Here is a 15510-nt window from a genome sequence, read left to right as displayed (position 1 = left end):
ACCTGTCTCCTCCCATATACACAGCCAACATCTCAGCTCTTGTCATGGGACAAAAAGGAAAGAAACAAAATTAAATAAAAATATACTGGAAGCCAAAAATATACAGCCAACATCTCAGCTCTTGTCATGGGACAAAAAGGAAAGAAACAAAATTAAATAAAAATATACTGGAAGCATTTCCACATTAAAAGTGCTTTAAATACTCTACTGGCTTCCTGGGAGGATATCTCAGTGGCTTGTATCCACCATGCCTGATGGCCTTTGGTGGTGAAAGCGATGCAGCAGACACTGTGCTTTCTGCCAACAGCAGTAAGGTGGAGAGGCAGGTGGCAGATACTCTCACAGTTGCTCAAAGGATACCAGCCTTTGATGCTGTCACCATGGATAAGGTTCTGAACATAGTGAACAGTCAGCAGACAGAATCTACTGTAGAAGAAATGGTGGAGGTAGCAAAGGAGCAGAAGCAGGAGCAACAGGAGCAAGAAGAGGAGGTGCCAGGAGAGATGACAATAGAGAGTGTGAGACACTTGCTATTGATTGCAGAACATTTCAAGGACAACCTTGTGGAGCTTGATCCTAATGTTGACAGATCTTTTACTGTCTTAGGTCACTTGAACAGCCTAAAGCCTTACAATGAACTGTTCATGAAATACATAAATATCAAGCAGCATACCCTGATTACCTACAACTACTTCCCCAAACCATCAGCAAGCAGCCCTCCACCTCCCTCACTGTAAGTGGAAGGCAAAGAAATTGAAAGTATCCTAGTTGTACCAGAGGATGACAATGTTGTGTCAAAGTCTGACACAATATCTTAGGAGTGATGACATGGGAGAAGCTGGTGCCACAGTGTCTGACTCAGCCTGAGATGAGATGGTGTTTTTTTTTTCTCCTCTCCATATGAAAGTGAAGCCAGCTCATGAATGTCTGTGTTATGTTTTTTTTCTTTAATGAAAATGTTACACCAGCCCATGAGTGTTAATTGGTGACCTCATGCCCTGAAGTTCTACAATAGTGAAGAATCAAGCTAAATCATACACACTATTTGTTGTGCCATCACTGCAATGTGACAACTATTACTAATACTACTGTAGCTTACTCGTATTTAACTGTGATTTATTGCATACATAATGCTACATTTATAAAGAAAGTGCTTTAGTTACGTTGTAATTGCATGGGTGGTGGAAGTTTAGATGGAAGGGTTGAAGTTGGGGTGCACTGGAACTAGCTTGAATTTTCACCACAGGATCCCTTTATACTCTGAGTAGTATATAGTGCTGATTTGCATAACCCGGTATGCTGACAGTACAAATTTACTGTGTTATGTACAGCACCACTCTACTTTACCCAAGCATTTGTGTTTAAACTTATAATATTACCTGTTCATGCGGGTCAGCTGCTGATCACAGGATTGTTCTGCTGTTCGCTTATTGCCCGACAGATCACGGCCACCCGAGCCTGTGTAGGTAAATGAATCTCCATTGTCTTCATCATCCTCATAGCCTCCAGACAGAACAATGCTGTAAGCTCCCTCATTTTCTCGGCCATGGATTCCTGCTACATGTGGTCGATGTACACCAGCCTCAGAGGCCTTAAGGGGAAAAAAAAAATGGACATCACATTTGCTGTCATACATCTATTAAGGGTTGGTAATATTCCAACTCTCTCTCAGACTAATCTTAGTGTTTTAGCATGACTGAATATCTTCTAGGACAAGACAAGGATATTATGATAACATATGTATGGGTGCAAAATTTACCCTTGAAATTTACAAGCACATCATTCTCTTTTGTTTCTTCCTATGATGACCAATAATTCTTGAGTAAATCTTTTTTACCAAAATGTGATGGACATTTACCTAATTGCCAATATTCAATAACCTACCCCAACTTTGCCACTCTCTCTCTTAATACAGCATTAACAATAAATCAGCAGAGAGAGAGAGAGAGAGAGAGAGAGAGAGAGAGAGAGAGAGAGAGAGAGAGAGAGAGAGAGAGAGAGAGAGAGAGAGAGAGAGAGAGAGAGAGAGAGAGAGAGAGAGAGAGAGAGAGAGAGAGAGAGAGAGAGAGAGAGAGAGAGAGAGAGAGAGAGAGAGAGAGAATGTGCATATTACATATGTAGATTAACCATCAATACTTCAGCATCCTAGGTTCTAGAGTTATCCAGAACTAGCTATTTTCCAAAGTTAACTGAGGGTTATCTCTTGACAATTTACATTACTGAGTTAATTCATTGCCTACAAAGCTGAAAATGGTAGTAGTGGTATGGATTTCTTCAAGTACATCTGGGAGGTATCAAGAGAACTCTTGTTTGAGCACAACCTTGGTGCTGCAGTGCTTGCCAATGTAAACATTTGAAAAGCATCCAATGGAATAGTTGTCAGCAGCACTCATCAGTCTGTACTGTTTGATGGGAAAAACAAAATTGGTGTAAGGTTTGTTACCCAACACACAGACATCAGGTACCATTGCCCAGGATGTGATGGTCATCCTGGCTTATGCTCAATGTAGCATTAAAGGGCTTGGCATGATCAGCAGGCTTCAGAATAGTTCACTCTGATGCCACAAAAAGCACTGGTTGTGAGGCATCAGAGATAAAGGAAGAAGTCCATCACAGGATAAAATTAAAAACTTATTTGATGTTATCTCACACTAACCTCCAGGGATGATGGATTACACACAAAAAAAAAAAAATAAATAAAATAAAATAAAAAAAAAAATCACTAATCAGTTCGTAAGCTGGAGATGACTCAGAACGTCTAACTTCACAAAAGCTGTTTTAGCTACAGGTAGGACCGAGGACAGACTGAGGATGTTCAATGTAGAAGAGGGAGACAATTGAGTGTCACTGAAGAATTGGAGGTAGTTTTCTGTGTTCAGTTGAAAAATGGAGGAAATGAGTATTTAAGGCATTGAACAATGCAAAGTTTACTCTGCCCAAATCAGAAATTTTAGAGAGATCAGGAATCAGACATTTTTGTAGCTTCTCAGCATAAACTATTTCCTGTAGGATTGAATGACAAAGAAAAAATGTGGAAAAGTTTAGGGTGGTATCATTAGTATAGGAGTGGAGAGGATAAGAAGTTTAGCTTAGAAAATCATTGATGAACAATAGAAAGTGGGTTACAGGACAGAACCCTGATGAACACCACTGTTAATAGACTTTGGAGAAGAACAGTGACCGTGTACCACAGCAGCAATAGAATGATGAGAAAGGAAACCTGAGATGATGTTACAAAGAGAATGATACAAGCCATACAAGGGTGGTTTGGAAATTAAAGCTTTGTACCAAACTCAAATGCTTTTCATATGTCTATGGCAAGACTTAAAGTTTTACCAAAATCCCTAAAAGAGAATGACCAAGACTTAACAAGAAAAGCCAGAAAATCACTGGTAGAGTGGCCATGATGGAACCTAAACTGGCAATCAGATATAAGGTTGTGAAGTGACAGATGTTGAAGAACCTTCTACTGAGGATAGATTAAAAAACTTCTGTGGCAGGAAATTAAAGGAATAGGATGGTAGTTTGGGGGATTAGAGTGGTCACCCTTTTCAGGGATAGGCTAAATGCAGGCAGACTTCCAGCAAGAAAGGAAAAGTATATGTTGATAGGCAGAGTTAGAAGAGTTTAACTAGGCAAGGTGCAAGCACGGAAGCACAGTCTTGGAGAACAATAGGAGGGATCCCATCAGGTACATAAGCCTTCTGAGGGTTAAAGCCAGTGAGGGAATGGGTGTGTTAAACCAAGGTTTGGAAGGTTGAAGGGGAGAGAAAGAGTGAGGAATTTACACCTCCATGACAGACATTATCACCTCTGTTATGCACTCAGCACACAGAGTTGGGTCTCTGGCATGGATCAGAATAATACCTCCTCAGGTATTATTCCCCCCAATCAGCAGAGGCAAAACACCAGAGGCACCTCTGCTTTGGGGGATCCTGAGGAAGGATTGGAGTGATAGGACAAAATACAGATATGTAGTTGTGATAAGAGGAGTCCAACACAGAAGAGAGAGTGACAGCATAAGCAGAATGATTTGCATACCTCCAAGACAGTCAGAAATACGAGTAAGGTGTTGCACTAGTTGCTCTAGGCCATGGAGGATAGCAAAGTTAAAGGTTAATTCACCAGGCTGGTCAATGATGGGAGAGGAAAGCTGAAACTGGTGAAAGGGAAGAGTCAGAATGTGTTCCACTTTACAAAAAAAAAAAAAAAAAAAAAAAAAAAAAAAAAAAAAAAAAATATATATATATATATATATATATATATATATATATATATATATATATATATATATATATATATATATATATATATATATATATATATATATATATATATATATATATATATATATATATATATATATAGTCAGAGGAGTTAGGTGAGAGGTATACAGCACAGATGAATTTATATTGAGAGTGACTCTGCTGTTGTAGCCAGATGATAGAAAATTCAGATTCAAGAGTGTGAGCATGAGAGCAAATTAGGTCATTGTGCACATAGACACAACACCTAGGTTTGGATTGAAAATGAGGATTGAAAAAGTTGGAGGGAACAGAAAAGGGGCTACTGTCAGTTGCCTCAGACACCTGCATTTTGGTAAGGAAAACAAGATAAGGTTTGGTAGAAGAGTGGTGGTATTCCAGATTGAAAATTAGATCTAAGCTCATGAATGCTGCAGAAATTAATGAAGAAAACGTTTAGGGGTGTCAAGACACTTAGGGTTGATGCCAGAATAGTCTGACGTAGAAACATTTGTGGTCCTCTCACCAGACAGGGACTCTGAGGCTGGTTTCATAACAAATTTCAAATTTTGAGTGAAGGGTGTGCATGTATTAGGTGGATGAAGAGTTGTCTTTAAAGGCAGGCTGTGACTGCCCCCTTGTGTTGTGAGACACAAAGGGGAATGTTCAGAAAGGTCACAGCTAGATCATATAGAGTTCACAGTACCCTCTGATCCAGTATGAAACCAGACCAGTGCTTGAGATCTCGTTGGGAGTAATAACTGTTTTGGCAGGTGTCTACTGCACTGACACACAAGTGCATGAAAGACTTATTTAAATTCATTAAAAATAAATTCTCAGGTGTAAGGGCATCAATTTTTGGTTTGATGAGTCAAAAGATAAACATAAGTTTCACAAAAGCAATGCAATGGCAATGCTGATGCTTCCCACAATAGGTCAATGGTTATACAATTTGTCAGTTTCAGCCCATGGCTCAGGCTGTCTACTTGTAATCAGAGAAGAGAGCTGATTTTAGTTTTCCTATATTTTCTTGAGATCTAATTCACATATGCCAAAAGCACCATTGTAAAGTTCATAAAAAGACAGTTTTGGTGATGTGTTGTATACAGAATTCTTGCAGGAAATATTCAGAAATATGAGTCTGTGAGCATTTTTCTTGCTTTGTATTTATTTATTTTTTTTATGGAAAAAAGTGAAATTACTTTTTAGTGATGTGATCATTATAAAGATAATTTCCTTGTGAATCTAGTGATATATAATAACTGCCTACTTGTGGATCTCAAAGGGAAGAAAACTGCTTCTAAATCAAAAGTTTTGTAAGGTGAGTGGAGAGGCCATAAATGTCTGCTAACAGAAGAGAAAACTTATGAAACTTACTAGTATGTGGCAGTGTTAAATACCACAATGTATCACAGAAATCTCTCTCTTACCCTTCACTTTATCTACCACCTGTACAACTCCTCACTCCCTACTTTACTAAGGTCATTCCCATCCATGCTTAGAAAAAAATGAGTTTGATCCCTTTGTTCTTCAAGCATGTGTCCAGCCTATCTGAAATCTTTCTTATATCTGCACCAGGCAAACACATCATCCTGCACTTTCTAGCTCTGGCACAAAATGCACTATCTAAGCATTTAGCCTTACAGCAATCAACCATAAACACTCTAACAGGACAGAACACTTGCCTTTTCCATCCTCTCCTTGTCACTCCTCATCCTATCCACCTCCTCCTCTGTAACTTGCACCAAAACAATGAAAAGATTCCTCATTTACATATGGCACCTCTCAGTAAGGCAAGGCTTCTTGGAGGGCTCCATCCTTTTTGGTTTCCCTGAACACCACTGTCCACTCCTCCATGTCCCTACTAGGTTAGACAATGTCTTGGTGATGGTCAGTCACCCTCCTGTGATTACATCCTCTCACAGATGTCAACCTATACCTCTATGATCCTCCTGTAGAACTTAGCCTCCAATTCTTGTGACCTTTATAGCAAAGGACTCAAGTAAACCAAAGTAACTAACACAATCATTAAACTCAACAACACAGGATGCCATCTCAGTCAAGTCAGATCAGTGGCTCAACAATCACACACCACAAACAAGATATCTAACTACTGTGAAATATGACCTGAGACTTCTGCTGCCTTCTTGGGCAAAACCTAAATCAAAAAAAAGTTTCAACACTTGCTTTTCTCTTCCCAGAGTCCTCACTCATTTCATAAATTCTCCTCCTGTGATGCTAAGTATATGACAGAATGGCTGATTTTCCTTAACTCTCACACTAAAGCCTTGTCTGTACTCTCTGCTGTTTCTCTCACTGGAACTGACCAGTTAAAAGGAACAAACTCCATCATTTGATTCTTATTAACAGTCCCATGGCCTTGATGATCTCCTGCAAACATTCATCTCTCCTTTCACATGGCCAAACTGGTCATCAGTGAATTGGACTAACTTAATATCACTGATGTCACTACCACACTTTTGTAAAACCTGGTAATCTTGTTCCTTTATTTTCCTCCTAGTTTACTGATGTATCTTCTGAAAAGGAAATATCAGAAGTAACCCACAATCACTGGCAACATATTAAGTTACTGATGTGTAGGAGATGACAGAATATGGTGTGGCACCACCATTAGCAAGTTTGTTATCATCAACTGAGGCTGATTTAGGCATGGTCAAGTCTTGTGGCCACTACCCATCACCTCATCACCAAAATAGTAATCCCAGCTAAAAAGGTGAAAACTGAAAACAAAGCACATTGGCAAGGCTTCTTATCTACCACTTCTTTAACTACCTCCACAATACTAGAATTCCTAGAATTGTCTGTTATTGCCAACTGAAGCAACATGGCTATGCTAAAGCAGCCTTCTTCAATACTGCATGACCTCTTTTTTGGCATCTTTAAGTCTTGCTGTACAAATATAAGGATTGAAGTGGAGCGACAAAGCAGATAAGAATAAGCAGCAAGAGCAGCATGACCTACCTTCCCTCATGGTTGAGTTTCATCTGACATATAATAGCTCTGTCATTCTGAGCTGGTTAGTATAAACATACACAAACACGCATGCAGAATGAAGATTTGATAAGATGCAGCAGATAAGAAAAGTGTTATAGTTTATGGAATAAGAGAAAAATATACAAACTGAAAAGAGATAAAGAAGAATGAAAAAACAGTGAAGGATTTGTTAAAGAAACTTAATGATGAAGATGACACTAAACTTGAGGAAGTGGAAGAAATACTTAGACTGGGGCCTTATCTGGAATGCATAACAAGACCTATGAAAATAAGATTAAAATCACATTAAGCAGCAGAAGAGATACTGAAAAGAACATCCAAACTAAGAGAAATAGAAGAATGCAAGGATATATACATTAAGAACAGAAATGAAGAATGGAAAAAATTGAAAGAAATGTTTGAAGAAGCAAAAGTGAAAAATTATTCAAGAACAAAAGAAGAAAAAATTTTTTTTTTAGTTTTTGGGACAGAATGAAGAAATGGTACATAAAGATAATAAAATAAATGAAAATAAAATAGTGAAAAATGGTAAAAATGAAGGACTGGATGGGATGTACACCAACAAAGACAGACTGATACACAGAACACCGGAATTACAACACTTTAAGAGAGAAGAATCTGAAGGTGGTGTGCTAAATGGAAACAAAGATAAAAGAAGGAAATCAGATAGTCATTAACAATAACTACAATACATGAAGAAAGAGATAGGATTGGTAAAGGAGGTAGCAGTGTAATGATAATGACAAGAAAAAGAGTTGAAAACAAAAAGAGATATATGGGGAAGGAAAAGCAGAAATAGTAAGTGTACAATAATGGAGTAATAACAATCTATGTACCACCCAAAATAAATTCTTGGAACAAGGAAGAATATGAGAAAGTAACAGAAGATACCATTCAGTGTTTGAGTAAATTAATCAAAATTAATAAAAGAGTATTATTAGTTGGTGACTTCAACTGCAAAGAAGTAAATTTGGAAACTTTTGAAGCAGGTGGAAATGAGACTGCATGGGGAGAAAGATTTCTGAAGCTGACTATGGAAAACATAATGATCCAATGGTTGACTGAAAATATAAAATATAGGGAAGATAATGAACCAGCAACACTAGACCTAATACTAATGAAAGGATTGGGCCTGACTAAAGAATTAAGACGTGCATGTGCCTCATGGGAAAAAGCGATCCTGTAATAATGGTAGAAATAGAGATTGATAATGATGTCAGTGAATCATACAAAGGAAACGGGAAAAGCTATGGGAAAAGATCTTAAGAAACTTTATGAAGAAATGGACTGGAAAAAGCTGAAAAGAGCAAATGATGAGCAAGATCATTATAACATTTTTATGGAAATATGTGAGACAGGAGTAAATAAATATTTTCCATTGTACAAACCTAAAGAAAGAGGAAAACAGGTGTGGTTCAATGCAAAAGTGAAGAAAAAAAAGAGATGAAGCATGGATAAAAATGAAAAGAGACACCAAAGAAATAAAGAAGACTTTAAGATAGCAAGAAATGAATATGTGAAAATAAGGAGAGGAAGAGAAAAGATAAAAAAAAAAGTAATAAATGGGAAAAGCATCCAACTGGAGTAATGTAATTAGTGGGTTTCCACAGGGATTAGTCTTAGGACCTGTTCTCTTTTTTGTTTATATAAACGACATAGATGAGGGTATTACTGGTATAATATTGAAGTTTGCTGATGACACCAAAATAGCAAATTCCATAGTCTCTAGCAAACAAGTAACAGAAATGCAGAATAATCTAGATTATAAGGGTGGTGGCAAACCTGACAAATGAGTTTTAATGCAGATAAGTGTAAAGTGCTTCAAATAGGGTATCGAAACAAGAAAGCAAAGTATATTTTAAATGCTACTCAACTTAAAAGTGAAGCCTGTGAAACTGATTTAGGAGTAACAATATCGAGTAGCTTAAAACCTAACCAACAATGTTCAGAAGTCATAAAGAAGGCAAACAAAATAATTGGCTTAATTGGCAGTTCTTTTGAACATAAATCTAAGGATACAATCCTCACTCTGTGTAACTCTTTAGTCCATCCTCTTTTGGAATATTGCCTTCAAGCATGGTGCCTATTACCAGAAAGACATAGATAAATTAGAACAAGTTCAGTATAGAGTAACAAAAATTATGCCAAGCCTAAGAGGTGACTTAATAAGGTGTTTAAAATCATCAAAGGCATCGATAACATGAACTGCAGTAAATATTTCATGATAGATTTTTCAAATTACATGAGAGGCAACAGTTGCAAAATTGTTGGGAAATCCTTCACCTCTCATGAACCAAAAAATTATTTTTTCTACTGTGTAGTTAATCTATGGAATGGGCTTCCTCAAGACGTGATAAACTGCAACACCGTATAGACTTTTAAATGCTGTCTTGATAAATTTTTTGCCTCCAATCCGCACCTAACAGCATTCATTTGTTAGAGATTAACTTCTTTCCATTCAGGAAAGGGGCTTCTCATTTCACTTATTCTCAATCCTTCCTATAAGATTTCCTTTGGGGTTTTTGCTTCTCTAACCTTGTAATGTATTATTTCCAACTTGTTTCCTGCATGGCTTATGCCAGAGGGAGTGGAGGATGAGGAGAGAGCCTTCTGCTTTGCTGTCCTTGTCTTCTATCACATTAGTAGTCCTAGGTCAGGTTGCCTCATGAGGACCATAAGGTCTGTTTTGGCCTGTGTTTCTATGTAATTCTATGATATGAAAAGGATATAACTGAAAAGTGCAAGGACAAACCTAAACTGTTCTACAGATTCAGTAATGGAAAAATTAAAGTGAAAGAAAATTTTGAAAGGCTGAAATATGGAAATGAAACATATGAAGACTTAAAAAAAAAAGATGTGTGAATTATTAAACAAAAAGTTCCAACAAGTTTTCACAAAAGAATCATAATTTAAAGAATCACAAGACAAGAAGATAAAAAGCAAATAAGGGAAATTATGGTTTAAAAAAATAATGGAGAAACTGGGAGAGAAAAGCAACAGGACCAGGTGTTGGTTTCATTTTAAAAGAGTGCAGGAAACAATTATTTGAACCAGTATATAACAATTCAATGCTCAATATCAATTGGAAGAATGCAGAATGGAAGAATGGAAGAAAGCAGATATGGTATCACTTTATAAAAGTGGAAAGAAAAACCACTAACCTATAGACCAGTATCAACAACTAGCATGGTATGTAAGATCTGTGAAAAATTATAAAGAAACAGTGGACAAAATTTCTTAAAAAAACATGATATAATAACAGAAAAACAGTAGGGTTTTAAACAAAAGTGATCATGCGTAATCAATTTAATAAGCTTCTATTCAAGTGACTGATATAACACATGATCGGGACTGATATGTAGACTCTGAGTATTTAGATCTGAAAATAGCTTTAAACAAAGTTCCCCACAGCATGGTATTATGGAAGTTAGAAAATACAGGATTAACTTTTTCAACACGAGAATGGGTCTTCTGTGTCCTGGGTCCCTTCAGCCAGTGGGGCATTATTTTCTTCCCCAGATATTATACTAGTTTTCAGAATGTAGGTCATATATAATACAATGTCTTATTTGACTTTCAATATTATTATTGTTCAAAAACTTCAGTGTGTCTTGTGCACATTTGTATTTCACAGTAATGACCAATTCTAACATAAAATAACACACACACACACACACACACAACTGGCCTGGAAGAAAGTGAGATAAAAAATTGGTATAAAAGAGAAGCAGAACAAAGAAAAACAGCTAAAAACAGCTCAATTAGTACTGAGTGTGATAAACGAAGGGGATACAAAGCTGGAAGATGAAATAGAGGAGGTGTACAGGATTGGAAAATACAATCAAGGAAAAAGTAGACCATTGAAAATCAAACTAAAATCCCAAACAGCAGCTGAAGAAACATTGGCAAATGCGTGGAAGCTAGCCAAAAATAACGAGTTTAAACAAGTCTGGATTAGAAGAGAAATGAATGAGGAAGAAAGGAAGAAACATAATTAATTGAGAAGTGAAGCAAAAGAAAAGAACGAATAGGGAACACAAGAGGAAAAGGAACTTTTTTTCTGGAGAGTAATGGACCTAAGGTTGAGGAAGTAAGAGAGAGCTGTAAGCTGTAAGAGAGGGAGGGGCATGGACAATGGCATAAACTAATGTAGATGGTTTAGTTTCAGTGAGGATGAAGTGAATGAATTTATAAAAGCAAATGAACCAGACGTCATGGCAATGGTAGAAACTAAACTAAGAGATTCAGAGACACCACATTTAGGAGGGGGAAAGTACAATATGTGGATAAGAAACAGATGTGAAAAAGGAGGAGGTGGAGTGATGATGCTTGTTAAAAAGGGTATGAGGGTGGAGAGTGTGGAAAAGGCAGAAGGCTTGGTGGAATGCCTAAACTTAAAACTAATAAATGGAAGAACATTACAATTTATTATAACTAATAAATGGAAGAAGAGGAATATGATATGTCACAGTGTTTATGTCCCACCAAAAACAAAGGCCTGCAATAGACAAGAGCATGAACAGTTGCTGAGTGAGACAAAAGAATGGCTTGTAAAGAAAATTAAAGAAAACAACAAAATTGTTATAATGGGAGATTTTAATTGTAAAGAGATAAATTGGGAGGAGTGGAACACAAGAGGAGGAGAAGACTCATGGGGAGATAAGGTTCTGAAACTGGCAATGAACAATATTATGACAGTGGGTTGAGGAAAACACTAGATACAGAGGAGGAGAGGAGCCATCAAGATTTGATTTGGTATTATCAAAAGAAGCAGATATTATAGAAGACATGAAATATAATTGTCCACTAGGAAAAAGCGACTATGTCATGATAAGGTTTTGTATTAAAGAAAAAAGAGAGGAAAGTAGATGTGAAGATTATAAAAGTGAAAGATTTAATTATGGTAAGTCAAATTTTGAACAAATGAGATAATTTGGGAAAGTGGACTGGAGCACACTTATTACAGCAAGTAATGTGCAAAAGAATTGGGAAGCTTTCATCAATATTTATGAAGAGGGAGTGAAAAGATATGTACCGAAATTAGAGACAAAGAGAAGATATAACAATGACTGGTATAATAAAAGATGTGAAATAGCTAGGGAGGAGAGGAAAACAGCATGGAATAGATGGCGGAAGAAAAATACACAGGAGCTATGGCAAAACTACACAACTACAGGAAATGAATATGTAAGGGTTATTAGAGAAGAAAGGAAAAATTATGAGAAAGATGTTATGGACAAATGCAAAGAGGAACCAAAACTATTCTTCAGATATGTGAACAGCAAAATGAAAAAATAGAGAAGGAATAAGCATACTGAAGGTGAATGGTCAAATGTGGCAGGATCCGGCTGAATTGGCAGAAATAATGAACAGGAGTTTTCAATCAGTATTCACAAAAGAGAGAACATTTTTGTGGCAGAGTGAGATGAGTGAGGAAATGGGTCTGGGGGAAATCCAAGTGACTGAAGAGGATGTCCAGAAACAGATGGAGGGACAGGAAGGCCCCTGGACCTGATGGAGTGTCAGGATGGATACTAAAAGAGTGCAATCAGCAGTTGACATGGGTAATACATATTATTATTGAGAGCTCCCTAATTGAAAGTAGAGTCCCAATTGAATGGAAGAGAGCCAACATAGTGCCAATCTACAAAGGTGGTAGTAAAGAGGAGCCCTTAAACTATAGACCTGTGTCAGTAACAAGTGTGGTGTGCAAAAATGTGTGAAAGATTGGTGAAGGATAAATGGATGCAGTACCTAGAAGGAAATGAAGTGAAGCAAGAATTTGGATTTAGGAGAGGGAGATCGTATGTTACAAACTTACTGAGTTTTTATTCTAGAGTGGTGGATATAATGCAAGAAAGAGATGGATGGGCTGATTGTGTTTATGTAGACCTGAAGAAGGCCTTTGATAAAGTGCCACACAGGAAGTTGTTGTGGAAGTTGAAGCATAATGGTGGGCTAAGGGGGGGCCTGCTGAGATGGATGGAAAATTTCTTGACAAACAGATAAATGAGAACGGTGGTAAAAGATCAAAAATCATCATGGAGGGAAGTCATAAGTGGAGTACACCAAGGCTCAGTACCTGCACCAATCATGTTTGCAGTCTATATAAATTATATGACGGAGAGTGTGAATAGCTACATGAGCCTTTTTGCGAATGACGCAAAGTTGCTGAAGAAAGTTGAGAGTGCAGAGGATTGTGGAATGTTACAAGGAGACCTGAACAAGATATCAGAGTGGAGTTATAGATGGGAAATGGAATTTAATTTGAAGAAGTGTAAAGTAATAGAATTTGGAAAAAGTACAAGAAGAGTAAAAGGAAATTATGTGTTGAATGGTGTAAGGTTGAGTGGAGCAGAAGAGGAAAAGGATCATGGTGTTACAGTGACTAGGACCCTGACCCTGGAGAGACACATTAGCAAAATTACAGGAGAAACCTATAACTTGTTGAGAAGAATAAGGCAGGCCTTTGCATATATGGATGAAGAGATGGTCAGGAAGATGATCGTGTCGCTGATAAGACCTAGACTAGAATATGCAGCAGTAGTGTGGTTGCCATACAAGAAAAAGGATATAAGGAAGTTGGAGAGAGTTCAGAGAGCAGCTACAAAGATGGTACCAAGTATCAGGGACTTGTCATATGAAGAGAGACTGGCAAGGATACATCTACCAATGTTGGAAAAGAGGAGAGAAAGGGGAGACTTGATTGCGATATATAAAGCATATGAGGGAGTAGAGGAGGTGGACTGGAGCGACTTAATGGTCTGGGATACACGGGACACTAATGGACATGGAAAGAGGCTGAAGAGGAGTGCTTGTAGAAGAGACGTCAAAAAAGTATAATTTCCCATATAGAAGTATTGATGTATGGAACAGTCTGGATGAGAAGATAGTAAATGCAGAAAGTATACATGGATTCAAGGCTAAGCTAGATATTAAAAGATATGAAGATGGGACAGCACAAGCATAGCTCTTTTCCCATAAAGCACAACTAGGTAAACACACACACACCGTCTTGACCTCACACGGGAAGGACGTGTGACCTTAGTCGCTCTAGAGCAGCCTCGGCCAGCATGTTGGCCTTCCTCGCCTCCTATTGATAGTGACCTCAGTTTTTTCTGTTTTCAACTTTTAGTTTTTAGTTTTAGGCTCGTCCTGATGGGATTGTTGTACTTGTGAACACATTTAGTGAGTGCGTGTCGATACATAAAGAATAATGTGTGCTTCAGTGCAAACGTATGAATGCAAGTATCTCCTGCGCTGTAGGCAAGGATCCGGTTACCCGCCTCCCACTGTGATACAGTGTCTTAAGATCTTGAAACTATTTCGGAACTGCGGATCGAGAGGAGGTAAAAATGTGGCACGTCCCATCATGGTAGTGACCTCCAGTGCCAGAGAAGACCACAGGGTAGAGAAGAGGGAATACAAACACTTTGAAGTGCAGCATGTATGGTACAGTCTTCCCTCCCTCCTCTTATTTAATGTGACGTCTCTGGCCAACAAGATGGACGAGTTGATTGTGACAGTGAGTCTTACTCGTGCGGACATTGTGGCGGTTACTGAGGCGTGGCAGATTGTTCCTGAGGTGTGCATGATACAGGACTACCAGCTCTACCATCACCTCAGGACAGGATGCAGGGGGGGTGGAGTGGCCGTTTTCTGCCGCTCTGCCCTCAGCCCCTCACACCTCCCTGTTGATATTCCTGCTGGAGTAGAGGCTCTGTGGGTGAGAGTTACGCCCCCATGCCATCCCAGCAACACAACCTCCATCTTCGTGTGCATAGTGTACCACCCCCCACGAGCCACCACAGCACAGTTACTCACCACTCACATCACTGGCACGGCTGATGCCCTGAGGGTGAGGTATCCTGCCGCCAAGCTGTGGGGACTTTAACAAATTAGATATCAGCAATATCCAACACCAGCTACACCTCACCCAGGTGATGGACTTCCCCACCCACCAGCAAGCCACCCTCGACCTTATATTGACGGACCTGGGCTAGCAGTACTCGCCCCCCAAGCCGCTGCCTCCCATGGGACGGAACACCTACCTCTCTATACTGTGGACACCCACACCCACAACCTTGACCCCCCGGTCAGCTGTCACCAGGACCCACCGCCCCATGCCAGACTCAGCCATGAGGGCAAAACTGTGGACCCAGGTGCTGGATGAGGAGGACGTCCACTCAAAATGGCACAATTACGTCGTCACCACCACAGAAGCGTTCCACCAGTACTTCCCAGCCAAGAG

General features: G+C 38.6%; 1 protein-coding gene across 2 annotated transcripts in view; it reads right to left on the bottom strand.

The window, feature by feature from the left end:
* Positions 1–15510, bottom strand: part of LOC135104963 (E3 ubiquitin-protein ligase UHRF1-like) — a 195803-nt gene that overhangs the window by 72417 nt on the left and 107876 nt on the right. For both annotated transcript variants that reach the window (XM_064012792.1, XM_064012793.1), the window contains exon 8: positions 1380–1591. In XM_064012792.1, the coding sequence (XP_063868862.1) occupies positions 1380–1591 (212 nt within the window). The remainder of the gene's footprint in view (positions 1–1379; positions 1592–15510) is intronic.

Source organism: Scylla paramamosain, chromosome 11 (assembly GCF_035594125.1).
Source record: "Scylla paramamosain isolate STU-SP2022 chromosome 11, ASM3559412v1, whole genome shotgun sequence".
Classification (NCBI taxonomy): domain Eukaryota; kingdom Metazoa; phylum Arthropoda; class Malacostraca; order Decapoda; family Portunidae; genus Scylla; species Scylla paramamosain.
The sequence above is the reverse complement of the archived record's forward strand: the minus strand, read 5'-3'. Positions and strand labels throughout refer to the sequence as shown.